Raw genomic sequence first — 21885 nt, 5'->3', positions numbered from 1 at the left:
CAGTAGTTCTTTGCTTTCTGTTACACAGGGGTAGCTTTACTTCCTTTTAGTTGTTTGCTGGTTTAACTCTCAGCTGGTTTGCTCCTCTACACAGAATCTACCAAGACCGTCCAGGCCCTGCAGTACTCCTCTACAGATGGACAGACTCCTCTGAACAGAGAGGGAGAGATCAGAGGACTAAAGGAGGAGATCGAGAGTTTGAGGAAACAGATTGCGGGTAAGCAGGCTCTCGCTTTGCGTCTTACACCTCGCCGCAGGTGTGTCATATCGACTTCTTTTTATAGGCCGCGTCTGAACTTCATTTCAATGTTTTCACTTCTCCCTTCTCCCCATCTGTCTTCCCTTTTCCTCTATCCGTCTCTCTCTCTCTCTCTCTCCATTTAACTCCCCACCCCCCCCCTTCTCGTTCATTTTCCCTTCTTTCCTTTTCTTTCTGTACTGTCACCCTGTCTCTCTCTATCTCCCTCTCTCTCTTTCTCCCTCTCTCTCTCTCTCTCTCTCCATCTCTCTCTCTGTCAGATTCAGGACAGCTGGAGCAGCAGTTGGAGCAGGCCAGTGCTGCTCGGAGGGATCTGGAGGACTCTTCCAAGCACATCAGATCTCTTGAGAAACAGATCAAGAGCATGACTCAGGAGAGAGATGACTTGCAGAGGGTATGAAGATGTGAACAGGCTGTGTTCCCTCTCTTTTGTGTTCAAAGCCAAACGAGCGCACCGCTTATGTCGCGTCCTACGTCGACGCGTGTATCATATATCAGAACGGTTAAGTTCCTCCCGCTGTCCTTGTGGACTGCAGACATTTTTCTATGAGAAAGACAGGATTATATTAAGACCGCATGGTGATTTGTTTTTTTTTGTTTTTTTATCTTTTTCTTTGTGATCGCAACTCATTCTTTGAACCCACGCATTTGTTTGTGGCGGTTGCCGTAGGAACTGCTGGAGTCGGCGGAGAGGCTGAAAGCTCAGGGAAAAGAGCTGAAGGAGGCAGACAGCCAGAGAAAGTTGGCCATGCAAGAATTCTCAGAGATGAGTGAGAAAGTGACGGAGCTGCGCTCCCACAAACAACGCCTGTCCCGCCAGCTCCGTGACAAAGAAGAGGAGATGGAGGCCTTGACGCAGAAAGTGGAGGCCCTCCGTCTAGAAGTGCGCAAAGCAGAGAGAGCCAAGAAAGAGGTGAGTGGGTTCATCAATAGTTGTGTGGTGTTATTAGGATAAGTTTTGGTGCAAAATTTTGACTTGTTGACTCTCTCTATTTCTGTCTCTGTTTTTCTGTATCTGTGTGTGTGTGTGTGTGTGTGTGTGTGTGTGTGTGTGTGTGTGTGTGTGTGACAGATGGAGGCCCAGGCAGAGGAGAACGCAGCGGAGGCCCAGAAGGAGAAGAAGCTTCGGGAGCGCAGTGAGCAGTACAGTCATCAGCTTGAGGAGGAACTAGAGGGAATGAAGGTGCCTGAGTGCAGAACACACACACACACACACACGCATATGTGCACACACGCATATACACATACGTGCCCTATTCTCTCGCTCTCTGTGTGAACATAGACACACTCACAAACAGACCATTGAAGGTACTGTATCTAGACCGTTTGGGTTTTCTTGTCCGGTTCCGTTGTGATACAGCAGAAGCACGTGGGTCGGGCCCCGGGTCCAGGGCCGTCCGAGCAGAACCAGGAGCTGAGCAAACTCCGCGCTGAATTTGAGAAGAAGACGGTGTTCTTTGAGGAGGAGCTGTCGCGCAGAGACCTCCAACACGCCAACGAGTTGAAAAACCTTAAGAAGGAGCTCCGAGACGCTGAGGGCCAACAGCTGACACTGAAGAAGGAGATCATGGTGCTCAAGGACAAGCTTGACAAAACCCGCAGAGAGAGGTAATGCATTTATGGCACCTGCACTGTGCTTACACAGATCTCAGTGAGCACAGGTGTCCTGCCTGTCAGGGGCTTTATCTTGGTTGTTGGTACTTCGAGTGATGACTCGCCATACACATTCACTTTCACGTACAGCACACCTTATATACACCATATCCTGAATCCTGCTCTCAGCACTGGTTAAGAGAACTGTTTCAACACGGCATTAACCGTTTTCATGTATGGGATATCTATTGATTTTGTTAAATAGTTTTTTGCCTTGTGAAAACTCGTGTAGAGTCCTTACAGTGATGAATAAGTGAGTGGATCAGCAGTAAGAATGATGGAGATGCTCTGCAGTGCTTCACAGACGCTTTCTGCTCCTTTTTCCTCACCACAGTCAAACTGAGAGGGAGGAGTTAGAGACTGAATACAAGCAGAAGTATGAGAGGGAGAGAGTTCTGCTGACAGAGGAGAACAAGAAACTCTCTGCTGAGTTAGACAAGGTGAGATCACACTTACACACACACACACACACACACACACACACACACTTCTGTGTTTTCCCTCTCCCTATACACTTAAACAAAAGATTTAGTCGTCAAGGAAAAAAAAAAAAAAATCTTTTTGTGAATGGCTGTTAGTACTGTTTATGTAATCAAATGCCGCCAGCATCCCTTGATGCTCTCTGATAAGGACATGACTCTGACATGGGTGCCATGACGTCTCCCAAGAATCCCAAGGCCACAGAGCACATGTAGTGTCTCATGACTGTGTGTGTGTGCTTGTGCGTGTGCGCGCATGCGCGCACACACATACACAGACACACATGCGCGCGCACACACACAAGCACACACACACAGTTCCCTATAGCTGTTCTTTCTCTCTTCCTCTCCCTCTGTCAAAGACGGAGGACTGGCGTCTGCGCGCCGGGCAGGGGCTGTACATCAAAGGCCAGTGGAGAGACTGGGCAGGGTGTCCTGCCACAACACGGGTCCCATCCAAACAGTGTCCCTTTACACCTTCCCACTTCCTGTATCCCCTCTCATCTCAGACTGTCAAATCACCCTGCACGTACCGCCCCCAAGAATGAACAGAGCTCTTACACACACACACACACACACACACACAGAGTCAGCTCTTGGAAAGGACTTTGTTGACCTTGGACGACACTGAGTATCAGAGTTGGAGAAAAGGAAAGATCTGAAGAAAACGAGGGGTTGAGTTTGGACGCGCCGTCTCGGAGTAGGAATGTTTTTTATTTTGGTAAAGCACGTCATTAACACTGGGACATGAGACTATAAGTGCCCTCTAAAGAACATCTTAGACCAGTTCTCTATTGAGTAAGAGAGAAAACACAGCGCCCATCTTTAAGGACTGAGCCGTTGTGAGCGATTTACTGAACTTCTCCTTGCCAATGTGTTTTTGGGATGCCTGTCAATACTCTCCCTACTTTGTAAAAGCAACAAAGAGCTGTGTTAAAACAAAAAAAAGAAAAAAAGAAAGAAAAATGTCTGGGAATGTGAAAAACATGAACGATCTGTTCTCTGTGAGACCACTGTGAAGTTCAGTGAATTGGTCAGAGTACATTTAACGCAGGAAAAGTCAGGAGTGAGCGCAGTGTGCCAGGCTGATTCATGCCCTGTTAATGACTGCTGGGCTGTGTTTGCTGATTGCTAGATTAGAACTTGATTGCTCTAGATTGTTTGTCAGTTTCTAGATTTGAGGTTTTTGGGGGGCTAGGGAAGGGGAGGTTTTGGAGCATGGTGCGGTTTTGTCGCACCGATGACTTTTTATGGTGGCTTCTTTCCTCAGGCTCTTTGTTGACAGCTCATTGCAAAGTCATTTCTTTCCCTCTCCCTCTCTCCCTCCCTCCCTCCCTCTCTCTCTCTCTCTCTCTCTCTCTCTCTCTCCCTCCCTCCCTCCCTCTCTCTCTCTCTCTCCCTCCCTCCCTCCCTCCCTCTCTCTCTCTCTCTCTCTCTCTCTCTCTCTCCCTGTCCCCGGCCCAATCTCTTATCGGTTGCGTCAGGGGCGTGTAATGCTGACTACCCTTCACCCATGACTAATAGTGTATTATTATACAGTCAGGCACTGGTGTGCACTTCTCTGTCCATCGTGTCATTTCAGACTTATTTACCATATGAACGGAGCCCATAGCCCTTAATGTGACACCGTGTCGTGTAGAAAATTAATGAGCATTATTGTCCCCTCACAGTGGTTAAAGTGTAATTTATGAATCTCTTTAAAGGCAAAATGGAAGCCAAGCCTCTATCTGTAGCCAACAGCTTTTCCAGATGTAGCGGGGGTGGGGGGGTTGAGGGGGAGGTGTGGGCAGGTTGTTATGTCTTCTTTTTTGTCCAATATGTTTTCCACTTCAAATCAATATCTCCCTCAAACTACACGATTTTAGTGTTTGTATTACTGTAGCGTAACTTCTCAAATCATGGCATTTTTGCTTGGAAAGCTGTCTCACCGTTTGACCCGTGCAGTAAGGTTGATTGGACTCAAGGTCTGGGTCCGACACTTTCTTCCGTTCTTAAATTCATAACAACAGAGGGCTGTAGACGAGTTAAGTTTAACGCTACTAACACAGAGATGACCGTTGAACCATGGTTAGACAGTTCCAGCTCGGTCATTTTAGGACACAATGTAGCGATTAATAACCAAGGCAACAGCACTTGCGTCCTTTTATGCTTTCCGTCTGTGTGATATGAGTACAGATTCTTTTCTTTAATGTGGAACAAAGCCTGTGGTAGAATCCTACCTCTGAAGACTGTTAAGTCAGCTCCCTGCACACCGTGTTCATGTCTTTCATTTTAAGGCCTAAAATCAGAGCGGTCACTGAAGGTATTCTTCTAAAGAACTCTTTGTCAGTCGTGCTGAGCCCTCCTGCTTTCTCTGTAGCCGTGGAGATGTTGCTTATAATGTTTTTCCTCTCTGTTTATTTAGATGACATCCATGTTTGAGAAGCTGAGCTCCAGTAATAAACAACTGGAGGAAGAGATGAAGGAGTTGGCAGATAAGAAAGAGAGTGTTGCCCACTGGGAAGCTCAGATCACTGAGATCATTCAGTGGTGAGTGATACACACAGACACACACACACGGCCTGGGTTATTTTGGAAGAGATGAACAGGACTTTGTCAAATACTGCACACCAGTCAACCAGCAGCGCTCTTAGACTATTCTTCCTGTTGGCTGACATTTAGGAAAACCTTTTAAACAACAGTGCATCAGGCCTTAAAGAGCCAGGTGAAAGGAATTTCCAGTAAGCTTTGTTACTGGCCTTTGTACCTCGCAACTATTTGATTTAACAAGCTCGCCGAGACCCCTTGTGGCGATACGTTGTAAATGCACGTCAGTTGACTGGCCGTCCTCTCCTCCGGCAGGGTGAGCGATGAGAAGGATGCACGCGGCTACCTGCAGGCCCTAGCCACCAAGATGACCGAGGAACTGGAGGGCCTGAGAAACACCAGCCTCGGGGCACGTGGAACCGTGAGTGGAACATTTGGTTGTTGACTAGATCAGTCGCTTAGAGAGATACTCGTAAAGAAAGAAAATGAAAGAAAGAAATACACCTCATTTCTCACCACTGGGAAAGCTGTTTTTTTTTTTTTTTTTCGGGGAGTTCAGGATCTCAAAGCCCTTGCCGTGTCCTCTCTCCTGCTTTTGTGTCAGGACATGCCGTGGAAGATGCGCCGCTTTGCCAAGCTGGACATGTCGGCGCGTCTGGAGCTGCAGTCGGCGCTGGATGCAGAGATCAGAGCCAAGCAGACCATCCAGGACGAACTCAACAAAGTCAAGGCCGACAGCATGGCCATCGAATGGTGAGGCTCCCCCCCCCCCCCCCCCCCCCCCTTCGGCGCAGCCCTGCGCGTCACCCCTTAACGTAACGCCGCTCACCGGACTAGCCGTTACACCGTCCGGGCTGTAGCCCGTCTGCCTCCCCCGAATGCGTTTTTCCCAGAGGAGCCAGCCAAAAACGAACAGCAGGTTCAGAATGGTCTCACCGCTGGCTCTAGTCCCGCACGTATCACCGAGCAGACGCTGACACGGTTGACGCTGTATTATAAGTACCTCACGGCAACTTGAGTCAGAGTCGTATTTCGCTGCGTGACGGATTATTTTCCCTCCCTCAGCAAACTGGAGGAGGCCGAAAAGAAGAATGAGGATCTTCAGGTGGAGATGGAGCGGCTGAAACGGGAAACGGAGGAGCTGCGACAGTCTAAGGGTACGCACGCACGCCGCACTGTTCATTCATGCTTTTCCTTTTTCTTTTTTTTTTTTTTTTTTTTTCGAATCGTGACCGCAGTCACGCGTGACCCAGATCGTAACTGTTGTCATGTGACAGTCAGTTTTTCTCTGTGTGTTACAGGAGTCAAGCATCAAGACTCCCAGAACTCTTTCTTGGCCTTCCTCAATGCTCCTACCTCTGCTTTGGATCAGTTTGATGTAAGTGCTGAGAAACTCTACGCTGACACATAAATCTTTATAAACCAAGGTTACTGTTCTGGGCACCATCTGTTTAATCATCCAGTGATGAATGAGTTGGCCTGTATTTTTTTTTTTTGTTTTGTTTTTTTTTTTTTTAGCTGTCTTCATTCCAGGCTGTAAAAAAATGATGTAATTATAACCTTTTTTTTTGAGGTATTCGGAGAAGCTTGTTAGTACTGCTCACGTAGATTCCCCCTTAATTTTTGTCCTACAGTTTTTTTTAAACCTTAAATTTATATTATATATAAAACTTATATACCCCTCTCTCTCTCCCTCTCTCTCTCTCTCTCTCTCTCTCTCTCTCTTTCTCTCTCTCTCTCTCCCCTTTCTTCTCTTTGTGAACTACTTGACTCTGTCCTATGCTCTATCACCCAACTCATCTCTGTCTCTCTCTCCCTCTCTCTCCCTCTCTCTCTGGTCTTTTTGTGTTTACATGAAAGCGTTCCCCTGCCTGTGGCCCAGCTAGCAAAGGCAGACGTGTAAGCTTCCTTTTGTTGTGTGGTTGTATTCGGTGCAGTTACTTTTTTTTTCTACCTGGTTTTGCTTTTTCACAGTGTGTGATATCTGGTGTGTGTTTGATGTGTGGATTTGATGCATGTCATTGCATGGGCCTGTCCTCTGCGTCTCTGGTGCATTCGGGCGCGTTGTGTAGAGAGATGCATCACGCGGCTACGCTAGCGATGACAATTTTAACTGCCCGTTTCTGCTTGCTGCGGTGCTGAGCTTTCATGGCTTTTCCTAAACATGGTTGCTATAGTCTCACTTTCCTGTCATCCTTTGCGTGTCCATTTTGAGGTGTTTTTTTGTTTGGGAACAGGTCTCCGGAGACCCCTGCATGCCCCTGGGTCACTGGCAGCACCGTGACCATTGTGCCTGTGCTGTCATGCCAGTCAGAGTTACAGGCTTCATTTGAATTAAACAAACAAACCCCAAAAAAATTGCAGTGATTTTTGACTGACTAGTTTAACTTTTCCCTGTTTTCCACTGACTTAAAATACTAGTTCTTGTTGCATACATGGGCTTTTTCTCTGGCTAGAAAAACAACAAAAAAAAAACCCCCACACATTTTCCCTCTTGTATTCTGATGTTCCTCCTTTGCGTCTCCTCATTAAGCTGTGGTGTAGAGGTGCATTGCTCTGTCTTAAGCATTGGGCGATATCTTGTCTCCTATGGGAATGCAGGAGTGTGCTCTTCTGTTCACTCTTGAAGTAAAAGTTTGTGCTCGTACACAGACATCTTTTGCATGGTGGAGAGTGAAGATTTTTTTTTTTTGACTGTAAGCCTTCATGCGAAGCCATAATACATTCTAAGAACGCTATGCACAGATCTTGCTGGTATTGCCAGTGTGTCTCTAGTTCTCCCTGCTAGAAGAGATAGTTTATCTTGTTGCTTGTTCTGTCATGTGTCTCTGTCCTCACCCACGTCTCCACACTCTCCAGATCGACTCAGTCGACAACTTCAGTCTGTCCAACACTCCATCCCGGGAAGAGGACGTCAAATCCCAGCTCCGATCTCGCTCCCCTTCGACCGCCAGTGATGCGGAGCAGCCAGAGGTGATCTCTCGGCCCTGTTTTAGCTCAGTTTTTACCTGTTATTTACTCTAATATGCATATTCCAGTTAGGTGCCTGCACTGTGTAACCTGTGTTAAGTGGCCAGCACAGCAACCGGAATTGGGAAACTGCTGTGGTAAATTGTCTGCCTTCTTTCGTCTTCCAGGTGGCGGATCAGCGAAGTGCACAAACGCCAACCATACGATCAGGATACAGCAGCTCTGGTCTTATAACACCCAAGGTCAGAGGGATTTAAAAAAAAACAACAGAAAAAAACCATAGAGGGATTTTCTTTCTTTGCGTGCACATCGTGCAGAATGTTGACATCGTGCAGAATGTTGACATCGTGCAGAATGTTGACTTTGATAAATTGTCTGTGTTATGTTTCATGCTGAGTCTCTTCTGTGTTTCTTATCCAGCCCAAAGCTCACCAGTTTGTGGTAAAGACTTTCACCACTCCTACAAAGTGTAACCAGTGCACGTCTCTGATGGTGGGGCTCATTCGACAGGGCTGCACCTGTGAAGGTACCCGTCAGCTCATGCCGCATTGTTTTAAATAGGTTTAATTAGCATGGCTCATCATTGGAGCATTTAATGTTAAAACACTCATCCTCCTGTCTGCTCTCAATCTCTGTCCTCTCTCACTCTCTTTCCTCTCTCACTCTCTGTCCTCTCTCACTCTCTGTCCTCCTACACTCTTTCCTCTCTCAATCTCTGTCCCCTCTCACTCTCTGTCCCCTCTCACCCTCTGTCCTGTCTCACTCTCTGTCCTCTCTCACTCTCTGTCCTCCCACACTCTCTGTCCTCCCACACTCTCTGTCCTCTCTCACTCTCTGTCCTCTCTCACTCTCTGTCCCCTCCCACTCTCTGTCCCCTCCCACTCTCTGTCCCTTCCCCGTAGTCTGTGAGTTCTCCTGTCACGTGACCTGTGCGGACAAAGCCCCGGCAGTCTGCCCCATTCCACCTGACCAAACCAAAGGACCACTGGGGGTCGACCCCCAAAAGGGCATTGGCACAGCTTTTGAGGGACATGTTAGGGTAAGGCATCTTTCCTTTGTGTAATGTGTAAAAGATCCTGTAGAGAAAAGAAAGACACCCCCCCCAAAATCAGCCACTGTCCCACTTCATTTTTCACTGCATCTCTAGGGCTTCATATACTTTTTCTATTTTTTTACCATTTCAGTGGCACAACACACTCAAGTAATAAGGAGCTTGTTTTGTTGTGAATTCAATCATCTTTGTAGTGTTGGACTAATCCAGTGCTCTTCTTTTTATATAGCTGTGTAAGAATTGGCAGTTTGGATACATGTTCAACAAGTGTTCTGTCCCTGTATAAATAACCCCGACTGTGCTTGTGCAGGTACCCAAGCCTGCAGGGGTGAAGAAGGGTTGGCAGAGAGCCTTGGCCGTGGTCTGTGATTTTAAACTCTTCCTCTATGATGTGGCTGAGGGTAAGGCCGCCCAGCCTAGCATCGTGGTCAGCCAGATTATAGACATGAGGTCAGTTATGAGCGTAAAATAAATATTTAAAATTTAAGCCACTCGGACCACTCTCGTACCTTCTCCTGCTTGTGACCGGATGAATGAGACCGATGGGTTTTGTGTGTTTTCGTTGTAGGGACGAGGAATTCTCAGTCAGCTCGGTTTTGGCATCCGACGTGATTCACGCCAACCGTAAGGACATTCCCTGCATCTTCAGGGTGAGCCACGTCACTGAAAAGACATATTTATAAACGTTTTACTTGCCTCTCAAAGCCAAAAGAGTATGAACCCAATAAGTCCCCTTTACGATGGTCCTGTTAATGTGACTGTAAGTCTGCAAATCGAAACCCAGTAAAACTCAGCTGTTTATACATACAACTTGTACCTTAACCAGTCATCCACCATGGCATTCGTTGGTTTTTTGCGTTCGTTAGACGCGTTAAGAATGTTTGGTTGGCGTTGACTGTTGTTGTTGTTGAACAGCGTCCTGATGTCATCTCTGTTCCCGTAGGTGACCGCGTCTCAGCTGTCTACCTCCAGCAGTAAGAAGTGCTCCATCCTCATCCTGGCCGACAGTGACCAGGACAGGAACAAGTGGGTGGGCGTCCTGACCGAGCTGCATCGCCTTCTAAAGAAGAACAAGCTGAAGGAGCGCTTTGTTTATGTGCCCAAAGAGGCTTACGACAGCACTCTGCCTCTCATCAAGACCACCCAGTCTGCTGCCATTATAGGTACTCCACTCTCGTTTAGGCCTTCTGCCCCGGTTGCCTGCCTGTTTACCTTACGCTGAGCCGGCCACTTTTAAAGATAGCACGCTCGCCTGGTCTCAGAGCTCTCCTGCACAGACAAAACAAAATGCTCCTCAGTTGTGCGTCTTGTCTCGTCTGAGTTCCATCTCGGAAAGTGTTTTTCAGTTTAAGCCAGTTTGAACTGAACCGTGCCCTGTTCGTTTGGACCTGTTAGTGTCATCTCGGTATACAAATATCAAAGAACTCCTTCACACACGTGTACCCTACAGTTACACTCCATGTTCCTCTGTTCATTTGCAGATCATGAGCGGATAGCTCTGGGGAACGAGGAGGGTTTATATGTTATCCACGTCACCAAAGATGGTAAGCTTGATAAATGATCTGTACAAACATTAGCTTGTACTCATTTAGCAGATACTTTTATCCAACATGACTTCAAAGACAGGTAGAATACAAACCAAGCATGGTGAGAATACAAACCACTGCATGTAAATGAGCTTAATCTTTGCAGTACAGAGCTGTAATCACTGCTAAAGTACCTTCCTTGTGTCTTCTCTAATAGAAATCATAAGGGTAGGGGACAACAAGAAGGTCCACAACATTGAGCTGATCCCCACCGAGCAGCTGCTAGCCGTCATCTCCGGCCGGAACCGCCACGTCCGACTCTTCCCCATGGCCGCGCTGGACGACCGCGAGACGGATTTCCAAAAGCTGGCCGAGACCAAAGGTTGCCAGGCGTTGACCTCAGGGACGGTGAGACACGGTTCCCTCACCTGCCTGGGCGTGGCCATGAAACGGCAGGTCATCTGCTACGAGCTCAACAAGAGCAAGGCGCGTCACCGCAAGCTGCGGGAGTTCCAGGCGCCCGCCAACGTCCAGTGGATGGCGCTGCTGAGCGAGAAGCTGTACGTCGGCTATCAGGCCGGTTTCACCCGCTACAGCGTGCACGGGGAGTCCAGCCCCGTCAGCCTCCTCCATCCCGAGGACCACACCCTGGCTTTCATCGGCCACTTGAACTTGGACGCTCTCTGCGCGGTGGAGATCTCCAGCAAAGAGCTGCTGCTGTGTTTCAGTAGTATCGGCGTTTACGTGGACTGCCAGGGTCGACGCTCGCGGCAGCAGGAGCTGATGTGGCCTGCCAACCCCAGTGCCTGCTGTGAGTGTGGAAATATTCATGTTCTCTTTTCTCTTCCTAACTTCTTTTACCTCAGCAACATTTCAACTGTTTTTTTTGTTATTGTGTTATGAAAAATTGTAACGGTAGAGACACGGAATTGCAAACGTGAAACATTTATCGTGCCCTCTTCCTCGTTCTTCTTCAGGTTATAATGCACCTTACCTGTCCGTGTATAGTGAAAACGCAGTAGACGTGTTTGATGTCAACACCATGGAGTGGATTCAGACTATCCCGCTGAAAAAGGTACGTTGACCAGGTCACAATGTGTCTGGTAAACGCAGAAAAGTCACAGAGATTCAAAAAAATATAAACACCACCTCAGACAATTAAATGCAGCTGCAGGCACCAATTGTGTTTGGCTTGCAGTTGTCTTCACTGAAGCCTTCAGCTGCAGTGTGTGTGTGTGTGTGTGTGTGTGATCATGTGCTTTGACAGTGTGATAGTGTATGACTTAAACAAGCCGGTTCTTTCACTGTAACAGGGTGTGTTAATTACCTCTACCTCTGTTTTCCAGGTGCGTCCGCTAAACACAGACGGCTCCCTTAACCTGCTGGGACTGGAGACAGTGCGTCTCATTTACTTCAAAAACAAGACCGCAGGTACACCCTCTGAGCTCCCAGAAGCACTCTCTCCTTGTGTCTCAGTCTTTATCTGAAATAAAAGTGGAGATCTAAATGAATATGTAATTCCTTTGACTGTCGCCGTTGCAGAGGGAGATGAGCTGGTCGTCCCAGAGACGTCTGACAACAGCAGGAAGCAGATGGTTCGTAGCATGACCAGCAAACGCCGCTTCTCCTTCAGAGTGCCCGAAGAGGAGAGACTGCAGCAGAGAAGGTAACCAACAAACATAAACACGGCACCGAACTGTCCTCTTCACATGATGGAAAACAGAGCGCTTACACAGAGAGAACTCAGTGTGATGGTGTTACACAGGGCAGTAGTATTACACAAGCTCGCCGCACTCACCCACTCACAACACACTCCTTCTCCAGTGCAACGAAGTCAACATGTCAAACAATATGAAATTATACGCACACGCTCGACACAAAATTGCTACCGGAGACCTGAGCACTCGTATGTATTTCAATTAACGTCGACCGTTTGACTCTCAGAGAGATGTTGAGGGATCCAGAGATGAGGAATAAGTTGATCTCCAACCCAACCAACTTTAACCACGTGGTTCATATGGGACCAGGGGACGGCATTCAGATCCTCAAAGACCTGCCTATGGTAAGACCCGTACAGCGTTAACCCACTTTATGTCTGTTCAGCCAAGCTGTTCCCTTCAACTTCACTGGCCTGTCTCCCTTTTTGATACAGCATTCTGTCTGAGAGGACTGTTAAGAATCCGATATTTGGTCTTGCAGTCTCTTTGAACAGTTTGAAGATTGTCCTCATTTCTGTGGTGTCTTTTCTATTTCTTCTCGGGGGGGAGACGGTCGATGCTTTTCTGTTTTGTGCCTCTGAAGCATTGCCCATGTTCATAATCTTGTTCATGATTAGTTTTTGTATCATTACATTCACTGAAATTGTTCCTTTTCGTTTTTGTTGATGTCATTCAGCAGTAGATTTGTGCATGGCTTTTTCTTTTTCCTTTCTTTCTTTCTTTCTTTCTTTCTTTCTTTCTATTCTTATCTTTCCTTTTCTTCCTACTCCTTCCTCCTCACTCCTTCCCTGGTTCTCACTCTTATCTCTGTAGCCGGGTTCTCCTGTCCCCTCCCCCCACCTGCGTCTCATCTCCACTCCCACCAGCTTTGAGCATGTCTATCACATGACTGTCCACTCTGCTGAGAACTTCCTGTCCCAGGACTCCACCCCCTTCTCCTCCCACTCCCCTTCCCTCAGCTCCGCCCCCGGGACCCCAGCCTCCGTCTGCTCTCTGGTAGGGCCAGGGACTGGTGTGGTGTTTGTGTAGATGCATCTCTGCAGGCATACATAGCTCACACGAGCACTGCATATGAATAGATCCTCCTCATACGCGTCCACACACAGACACACATTCACATAGCGTCTTGCGCACATGCACCTAACGATAGGCTCACTTCAGTTTGCAGCGACTTTATTTCTAATATGCCCTCAGACGCACTAAACGAACCCTTACCTAATGCTTTCTGTGTATCGCTGTGTCTGCCCTAAAACAACATAGTAATCTTCATCTCTCCATTCATCTTCCATTTCCTCTGTGCATACCACCCTCTCACGAGCTAAGTGTTTATGGTGAATCTAATGGACCAGCAGCCTTAGTTTTTAGATTATGTTTTGTGCGAAAGTCACAGTATTGATTAATTTAAAAGGAGCCACTATTAACCGGGGGCAACCATATTACTGGTTCAGATTATACAGTGTAGTTGAGGACACACCAGACAGTCCGGCCTGTAGGGCTTGGTGCCCTCTAGTGGACACTATTTATGTGCAACATGGAATTATAAAAGCAAATCTGCTTGCAGAGGTGCCTTTTATGGTAAATTTGCCTTGCCCTTGCCTAATTTTTTATTTATTTATTTCCGTTGGTTTTGTTGGGGTTTCTTTTCCACTTGTTTTTTTTTTTTCCCTTTTGAAGGGGCAGTGTGATACGCAACATTACTTTTTGGCAGATTTTATGACGTCATCCGATGTCATCTGTTTTTTCTTGAGTAACTGACAATCCGCTATGATTTTTAGAATCTGTTTCACCAGTTTGACTGCTCCTCCTTGACTACCCAAGTAGAGTTGTTTGCAGTGTTTGTAGTGTTCGTGTAGTTGTTTGTAGTGTTCATTTAAATCTCTCTCTCTCTCTCTCCATTCTACTCTTTAATACTTATCTCCTGCACGTGCTAATCCTTTGATTTGCAGAACATTCGTCCCCAGGAGAGCCGCGGTGTGTTAGGAGGGTCCGTCAGTATCCCCTCCATCAGTAAGGCCAGGCCTGAACCGGGCCGCTCCGTAAGTGCCAGCAGCGGACTGGGCACACGTGAGTATTCCTGCCGCACCGGCTTTACCAGAGCAAGGAGAGAGAGCGTAGCTAGTGTGTGTGTGTGTGTGTGTGTGTGTGTGTGTGTGTGTGTGTGAGAGACAGTGAGAAATGTGGGGGAAATTCAAAAATAGAAGTGACATACAAGCACCTCACACTGTTTTAGGAACAGCATTGTCCCTCAGTATTATAATCTGCTTTGTGTCTTCAGAACCCTGTTGAGGATCAGAATGAGTTGCTTGTTAGGGACTGAAGACCTTCCATGACTTCAGAAAGGTTTTGTCTGTTAAGTGCCAGCTTTGTGTCACTCTCATTCTTTCTCTGTGTTTTTTTTTTTTTTTTTCCTGTCTTTCTTTTTCAGGCTCTTCCTCTCAGAACGGCAGCGCGCTGAGGAGGGAGCTGTCTAGCGGCAGTTACGGTTCCAGCTCCTCCAAACGGCAAACCATGACGTCGCCCTCGGAGGGTTCTCTCTCGTCCAGCGGAGGGATGGACGGAGGGGGCGACGCCCCCATCTCGCAGTTCGACAGAGAGGTGAGAGAGTCCGGGCCTGGGCGTTGTAGAGCAGCATGTGATGCTAGCATGTTGTGGGAGAAGAAAAAAACACCATGCCAACTGCAGCTCCTCCACTGTGTTCTGTGATATCTTCAAAGCAAATTGTTTTATGAATCGGGAGATCTTGTTGTAGACCACCTTTGTAGTTTCTTGCGTCAGGTCGGGATTTTACAGCTTGGGTTTTCAGGTTAAAAACATGTGTCTCGCCGTTTGTTTTGATGAAGTGGTTTTGCTGTGCGCTTCTGCCTGGTGTGAAAAAAACGTTTTGTGGGACTTGTTTGAATAGCTACGGAGAGCGAGTAGGAGCAGTGGTACACCTAACGGAGTCAGGCCGTGTAAAAGCAGTGCACAGAGCAAAAGCAAACTCCACCACATGCTTCCATTTCACGCACAGCTCCCTCTTCAAAAAGCGAGTGGATTCCTCTCTCTCTCTCTCTCTCTCTCTCTCTCGCTCTCTCTCTCTCTCTCTCTCTCTCTCTCTCTCTCTCACTCTCTCTCTCTCTCTCTCGCTCTCTCTCTGTCATCGCTACATGTGCTATGGCGAGTGCAGTGGCACTGTTTTCACACCCCACCCACACACACCACCCATCACCCCACTCCACGTGTGCCCGAGTGTGTGTGTGTGTGTATGAGTGGAAACCGTAGTGATGTGTGGTCGTTGTGTGTGAATTTCCTCTTTAGTGGCAGGCCAATTCGCCCACAGAGAAGACACCTGATCTGAAAAAGGCTTTAAGGACCTTGCTTAGTAAAATAAAGGTAACATCAAACAGCCATACATAACCCAGCTCTCTCTCTCTCTCTCTCCACAACCACTCCATCCATCCATCCATCCATCCATCCCACTGTCCATCCTCCAATAAAGTGGTCCTTGTAGACCTGCAGACCTTTTTAGTGTGCTGTGCGCAAGCAGGGTTTTGATGGTGTTTGTGCTGTCCCATACTGATCTGGGACCTGCTGGATATCCTCCTTCAAAAGACCAATAACGTGCTGCAACTATAGATGGTAGTTGCATAGGACGTCGGACAGACGCGGCTTTCCCACTCCCAGCAGAGGAGAAATCCCACCGTGTTAGTCAGGAGGTTGTGTGCCAGTGAGTCTCTCCTCTTGGACTGATGCTGTAGTAAATGGTGTTAGAGGATTTTGTCATGGTAGTGGACTCGCCCTCTGTAGACACTGCCCAACTTTAAATGCTTTGTAGGTCTGTTCCCAATCAGCCTTAGATTGACTGTGGGTAAGTATTAGGTTATGTATTATTAGTGGACTCCTAGATATTTTGATCTTAATTTTGATGTGACATTCGATGAACGCGACTTAAATATTCTGACAACGTTTGTAAGGGGTTTTTTTTTCCCCCCATCCCCTCCCTCTCCAGGACTCGGACTCGCCCCGACATTCGACAGCCTCCAACAGCTCCAACCTGAGCAGCCCACCCAGCCCTTCCTCTCCACACAAAGCCAAGTGTCAGTCGCTGGAGCGAGGGGAGCACCTCGGCTGGGAGACATGAGGCCGAAAACCCAGCCCCGTATCCCACCCACGCCTGCTCTCTGGCTCCTCCGCCGGGCCTCAGGAACACTGGCACTCTCTCCATTAAACTCAACACAGACAGGTTTGTCAGAGAGAGAGAGAGAGAGAAAACAAGAACTCAGCCCTGAAAAAAAAAACCCAGACCACTTAAGAACTGATTCTGAACTCTTAAATCCAGGGCAAGTGTGTCTGTGTATGTGTGTGAGTGAGTGTGTGTATGTGTGTGTGTGAGCAGTGCTGGTTGCATTTGTTCACACAAACAAACATACACACAAACACACACACAAACACACACACACAACTCTGCCCCCATTAGCCTTGTGTTGTCACCACTTTTTATCGGCTTGTGCACTCACCCTGAAGGGATGTTATGCTAAAAAAAAAAAAGCCTCAGGTGTGTTTCCAGCAGCTTTTTGACAAATATCCAGAGGTTCACTTCCTGAGTCACAAGAGAGGACATACATGGTTTTCATGGTTTTTCCAGCCGATATACTACTATTATTAAGGGAGATTTACTGCACAATGGAGTTAAAAACATTTCACAGAAGCATATATATATATATATACACACATATATATATATAGCACTAAATTCTCAGTCACTATACCATTCAGTTCTCCATTTTTGCTAATGATTATGGACACAGCGTGACTTTCAAACAGGTGAAAAATGTCTCTCTTAAAAATAAAACAGAGAAAAAGAAAAGAACTACAACAAACAACTACCGCAAGACTGATTGGCGTAAGACTGTCCCAAGCCTTGGCAGCACAGTTTGTCCAGCTGTGCGTTAGTGCCATGATGACCTTCAACATCTTAAAGGTCATTGGTCCAATAGGAATGGATTCTGAGTTCAATAATGTACATAGAGTTAAAGTAGAGTATAATATATTATGTGAAAAAAAAAATAACACTATTATATTGTGAAAGGAAAGTGTGACTGAGAGTGCTTTTCCCGTTTTGACTTTTTCGGGTGAGAGTTTTGGACATTGAATCAACCACTTTTAAGTTTAATTTTATGATTATTTTTTAGACTGTTAAGCTGTCATAAAGTGATATGAATTTCATGAATTCATAGCAACTTCACTGAATTTGGATCCACATAGAAATGTTCAATGGAACATTCTAGTCAAACACCATTATGGAAGTACAGTTAGCTTTAAAAAACAAAACAAAAAAAACACACACACACACACATACACACACTCCATACATACACACACATATACAGACACACAGTCACAACACTAGCCTTGTGGTGAATGTACCCAGCACTTCTTGCAGCCTTGACCTTTTTCCACGTTTGCCTGTTCCTTTTTGCTTCATGGGTTTCTTTCCTGAAGCAATAATGCTGTTTTCCAAAGATTGTTTTTTTCTTTTTGTTCAATCAATATTCCTGTATTCCTGTTATGTTATGAATCTTCTTTTAAATTTTTGTGTTTTTATGTTTGGGTTGTTGAAAGTATGATTTTTAACAAGTCACAGCACCTGAACACAAGAACCAAACTTTTAATATGCGTATGTGTGTGTGCATTTGTGTGTGTGTCAGCTGGACAAATATATATATATATATATATATATATATATATATATACATATATATATATATATATATATATATATATATATATATATAGATTAAACTGCATATATGTAACCACTGGTTTACTGGTTTCATAACACTAATATCAGTGCTTAGTGGCACAGGGAGCACACACACACACACACACACACACAGTAGAGCTCTGGTATTCTACTCTCCCTTAGGGGAGCATTTTGAAGGGCTTGTACTTAACTCACTGGTGCATCGTCTGTTGCCTCTACTTGAGCTACTGTCTGTAGCCGATGATGACACAATGGGGACAACTAGGGGAAGTAAAAAAAAAAACAAAAAAAACCCTGTATTCATCGGTTTCTTTGTTGGCAAATAGTGTAATGATTTATTGAAAGCGGTTCAGTTTTGGGAACACGAGAAGGGTGTTTTAATATCATTATAATGTTCAGGGAAGGGATATAGAGTGCAAAGTTGGAGACTGTCAAATGTCCCTGGATTTTTAGATACCTCATATTAAAGAGGCAAGCCATTTGAACTAAACCACAACTGAAAGAAAAAAAAAGAACTTCAGCAGAACTGAAAACATTCAAAACTCTATCTTAATCCCATTCCATATTCATTAGCCCACATACTGAAAAGGGGGGAATTAGTAATGCAGCTTATGTTAAAACAAGGAGATTAACAGATTACTATTTACATTTATATTTTAAATTGAAGATTGTCATGTTTAACACATTCAACCAAAAAAAGAAAAAAAAATTGTGGCTAAATTTTAGAAATTCCATGCAACATTCTTACATAATCTGCTTGTCCTTTGATAATTCCATAAAGAACCACTTGTTGGATCTGTCAGATTCAGGTTGTTGGATATCCTGCACTTTGGCCCAGATAATTTTTTTTTTTTCAAAAGGAATAAATATCTGCTCTGTTTACTGAGCAAACGCTGCATGTTGTTGAATTTCGCCAAAAGTTGGAACTCATTGTTGAGACTGTCCTTCCACTGTTAGGGGTCCAGTAGAAATTCAGGGGGATCAGTGTTGTCTGTACCAGGCTGTCCAATGGGATTTGTGAATTGGCACAGGGATACAGGTGGGCATTGTGAATGAAATAACTGTTAGGTAAAATCTGCATATTTTCTAGTTGGCCAACTGGGGCATACGGTTTGTTGGAAGCTAATGTTTCAAAGGCGAAACAGAGAAAGACGTACAACGCAACCCCCAACCCCACCCCCTCTCTTTTTTACTTGTGCTGGAGAGGCATTTGGCATTAAGAAGTACTTTATAATGTTTTGGGTTTTTCATGACTTAGGTAGCTGATTGAGGAATTCCATTTGTCACATTTATTCCTACTGAATATTAATTTCCATGCTCCTTAAGATAAGCTTAATTGCAGAATGATTTTGTGTGTTGAGAAGGCTGACTGATAGGTAGATTTTTTTTTTGCCAGATTTTGGCATACAAGAACAGGAAGCCTGTTTGAAAATAAACTCAGGTATGTCTGAACCAATGAGAAATTTTATTACTGTGTTGAGGAATAGAGAGGAAATGGCAGTTGCGGGTTATCTGTAATCTGTCGTTGTTTTGTTTAAGGCTGTAAATTAGCTCTGAATATGGGCGGCAGTAGGGAGAGGTGCCTTAGTTCAAAAGAGTCTGATTGCTGAGTTGCGTAGGTAGGGGACAGATGTAGAGTTAGAGCCAAAATATGGTTGAAAGATTTTTTTTGGGGGGGGGGGGGGGGGGGTCACTTCTGCATTTCAGTGAGGGTTTACTCTGCCTTTATGTTCATTACTATTTCATATCATACTTTTTTGTAAGAATATGTACAGTTTTGCATGATTTAGGTGTAATCACTTGTTTTTAGGATTGAAAGGCTGGATTTTTTCCACACTCTGTTTTGATTTTATTAATTTGCCTGTTTTGAATTTTGGGAAGTGAAACAAGGACAACCCAGTACAATAATGTAGAATCTTCTGTTATAATTTTCTCTTTCGTTTTGCACAGACATATTTAAGGTGGAATGTCAAGAATAATATGTATTGGATTGGCCACTTCTCTTTCATGTGGAATACTCATCATTATCTGGCTGTATTTCAATAAAAATGGGCAACTGTTACGAATATTGTATTTTTGTGAGTGATTACTTTTCAATTGCTTTTTCTTTCTTACCAGGTGGCATTTAATTATTACTCCTCGGTCTACGGGTGGTGATATGATATCGTCTTTGAGATTATACCGGAGTTATCGTGAATGATATGACCAAATCATATCACGATACTGTGATGTAAGCACATGACAACGGGAAAAATGGTGGTTTAGAGACGGGGTATAGTGACATATTCATGATATAGAGCAATAGTACAAAGAATGCACTGAGTACCGCTCAGGTGGAAGTTGTCACTAAAAGGTTAGGCACTTCGGGGATGGTTTAGCTATGTTTGGCAGCCCGTGGCCTAATGGTTAGAGAAGCAAGCTTGTGACCAAAAGGTTGCTGGTTCAGTTCCCAGGACGGGCAGGAAACGTCCACAGCTGAGGCGCCCTTGGGCAAGGGCACTTAACTTCCAACCTCCCGGGTGCAGGTTTGCTGCCCACTGCTCCTGTGCCTAGTGGTTATGTGTGCTCACTACTGGTGTGTATAGATGGGTTAAATGCAGAAGTCAAATTCACTGCTCACTGTTTACAGTGTGTGTGTGTGAGATCATGAAGATTTAATCTTGATTTGAAATGTTGAAACTCTGATTTGTGAAAAATATGCAAAAATATTCTGACTGAAAAGGTGACAGCATGAAGCAGAATTCCACTACCCGAAGCAGAGGCACGGGCGTGAGTTCTAGGAGAGTCTCAGAGGTCGCGTTGGAAGTCGGAGAGCCAGGCTGATGTGGCCAAAGAGTTTGCCTAATAAACAGTAAAGAATGCAAACGGTACTCAGTCTTGCCACCTTAGCCGGACCACTCCCAAGCTCCATTCCGTATGAAAAACAGCTGTCTGTGGAATGAAGTTAATTAAGCAGTTAAATTTTACACAACCGTAATTAATTAGGCTAAGAAATTGCTGCTTTGTTTTTTTTACTTTGTTTACATATACGACCAGTAGCTAGCAAGGATTTTTATTTGCACTACAGGTGAATTTCCGGTCAATTTCAGTGATTAAATTGGAATCTAGGACTTGTTTGGCAGGATATATTCTGTCTTCTTTGAAAGCTATTCATTATGTGTTACTGATGTAAGGTCTGACGATTATTTTATTATTAAAGGCTTGACACTGTCTGTTTGACTTTTTTAAAATGAAAATTAGCCTAATACATTAATGCGTATTGTTTGTTAAAACTCATGAAAAAAACTTTTTGAAGTGCAAGTTTTAGAGCATTTTAATGTCGGCATGAATAACGAAAAAAAATATTGTGATATTATTTGAAGCCCATATCGTCCACCCATGCATGATCATAGCCCAGAATGCAAAGCTGGCTTACATCCATTTCACATGAAGGAAAGAGTCCATCACCTTGGCTTTTCATTTACTTAGAAAAAACAAAACATTTTATTGAAATTTTGCATGACCCTAGAACTTGGACTTTACATCTATACACATTCAACAGCTAGCAACAGTTAAAGTGCTAATTTTTCTTTATTCCCTCTACAATAATCTGCAGTTTGTATAATATGGAGATAAGAATCCAACAGAGATAGTGTGTATTTTGTAAACTGAAGGCAAGGGCACTGGAGCAGTAATAGCAGTCACGACAAAGCAGTCAAGCTCAGGTCCACGGTCACGTTCTCAGGCACTGAAAACCACAATGATAAATCTCTTCTCAACAGGTAAACAAAAGCACTTAGGGCATTTGCCCTTCACTTGAAAGAAGGAAAAAAAGCAAGCTCCATTTAGCCATGGAGAAAGTCCATTCCCCACATCTGGGTAAGCAAACTGTTAAACAAAGCCTGGCATTTACACAACCGTCACAATGCCCAATAAACCCCAATGTTAACAAAACCCCACAATCTCCATGTATTTCTAGAT

The 21885-nt window shown here is 45.1% G+C and overlaps 1 protein-coding gene across 3 annotated transcripts in view; it reads left to right on the top strand.

Moving 5' to 3' along the window:
• Positions 1–16542, top strand: part of cdc42bpaa (CDC42 binding protein kinase alpha (DMPK-like) a) — a 48821-nt gene extending 32279 nt beyond the window's left edge. Inside the window, exons 11-38 of one of the 3 annotated variants that reach the window (XM_030767739.1) lie at positions 95–217; positions 520–653; positions 930–1172; positions 1332–1442; positions 1620–1867; positions 2247–2352; positions 4796–4920; positions 5233–5338; positions 5522–5670; positions 5983–6074; positions 6219–6295; positions 6778–6816; positions 7777–7890; positions 8055–8129; positions 8308–8413; positions 8790–8926; positions 9249–9388; positions 9507–9588; positions 9882–10101; positions 10420–10482; positions 10682–11275; positions 11442–11539; positions 11811–11895; positions 12007–12130; positions 12409–12526; positions 14129–14246; positions 14608–14777; positions 16171–16542. In XM_030767739.1, coding sequence (XP_030623599.1) covers positions 95–217; positions 520–653; positions 930–1172; positions 1332–1442; positions 1620–1867; positions 2247–2352; positions 4796–4920; positions 5233–5338; positions 5522–5670; positions 5983–6074; positions 6219–6295; positions 6778–6816; positions 7777–7890; positions 8055–8129; positions 8308–8413; positions 8790–8926; positions 9249–9388; positions 9507–9588; positions 9882–10101; positions 10420–10482; positions 10682–11275; positions 11442–11539; positions 11811–11895; positions 12007–12130; positions 12409–12526; positions 14129–14246; positions 14608–14777; positions 16171–16302 — 3929 coding nt within the window. In that variant the 3' untranslated portion in view covers positions 16303–16542. The remainder of the gene's footprint in view (positions 1–94; positions 218–519; positions 654–929; positions 1173–1331; positions 1443–1619; positions 1868–2246; positions 2353–4795; positions 4921–5232; positions 5339–5521; positions 5671–5982; positions 6075–6218; positions 6296–6777; positions 6817–7776; positions 7891–8054; positions 8130–8307; positions 8414–8789; positions 8927–9248; positions 9389–9506; positions 9589–9881; positions 10102–10419; positions 10483–10681; positions 11276–11441; positions 11540–11810; positions 11896–12006; positions 12131–12408; positions 12527–14128; positions 14247–14607; positions 14778–16170) is intronic. The other 2 variants (XM_030767725.1, XM_030767731.1) reach the window with 2 other exon arrangements.
• Positions 16543–21885: the final 5343 nt, after the last annotated feature.

Source organism: Chanos chanos, chromosome 1, assembly GCF_902362185.1.
Source record: "Chanos chanos chromosome 1, fChaCha1.1, whole genome shotgun sequence".
Lineage (NCBI taxonomy): Eukaryota > Metazoa > Chordata > Actinopteri > Gonorynchiformes > Chanidae > Chanos > Chanos chanos.
The sequence above is the reverse complement of the archived record's forward strand: the minus strand, read 5'-3'. Positions and strand labels throughout refer to the sequence as shown.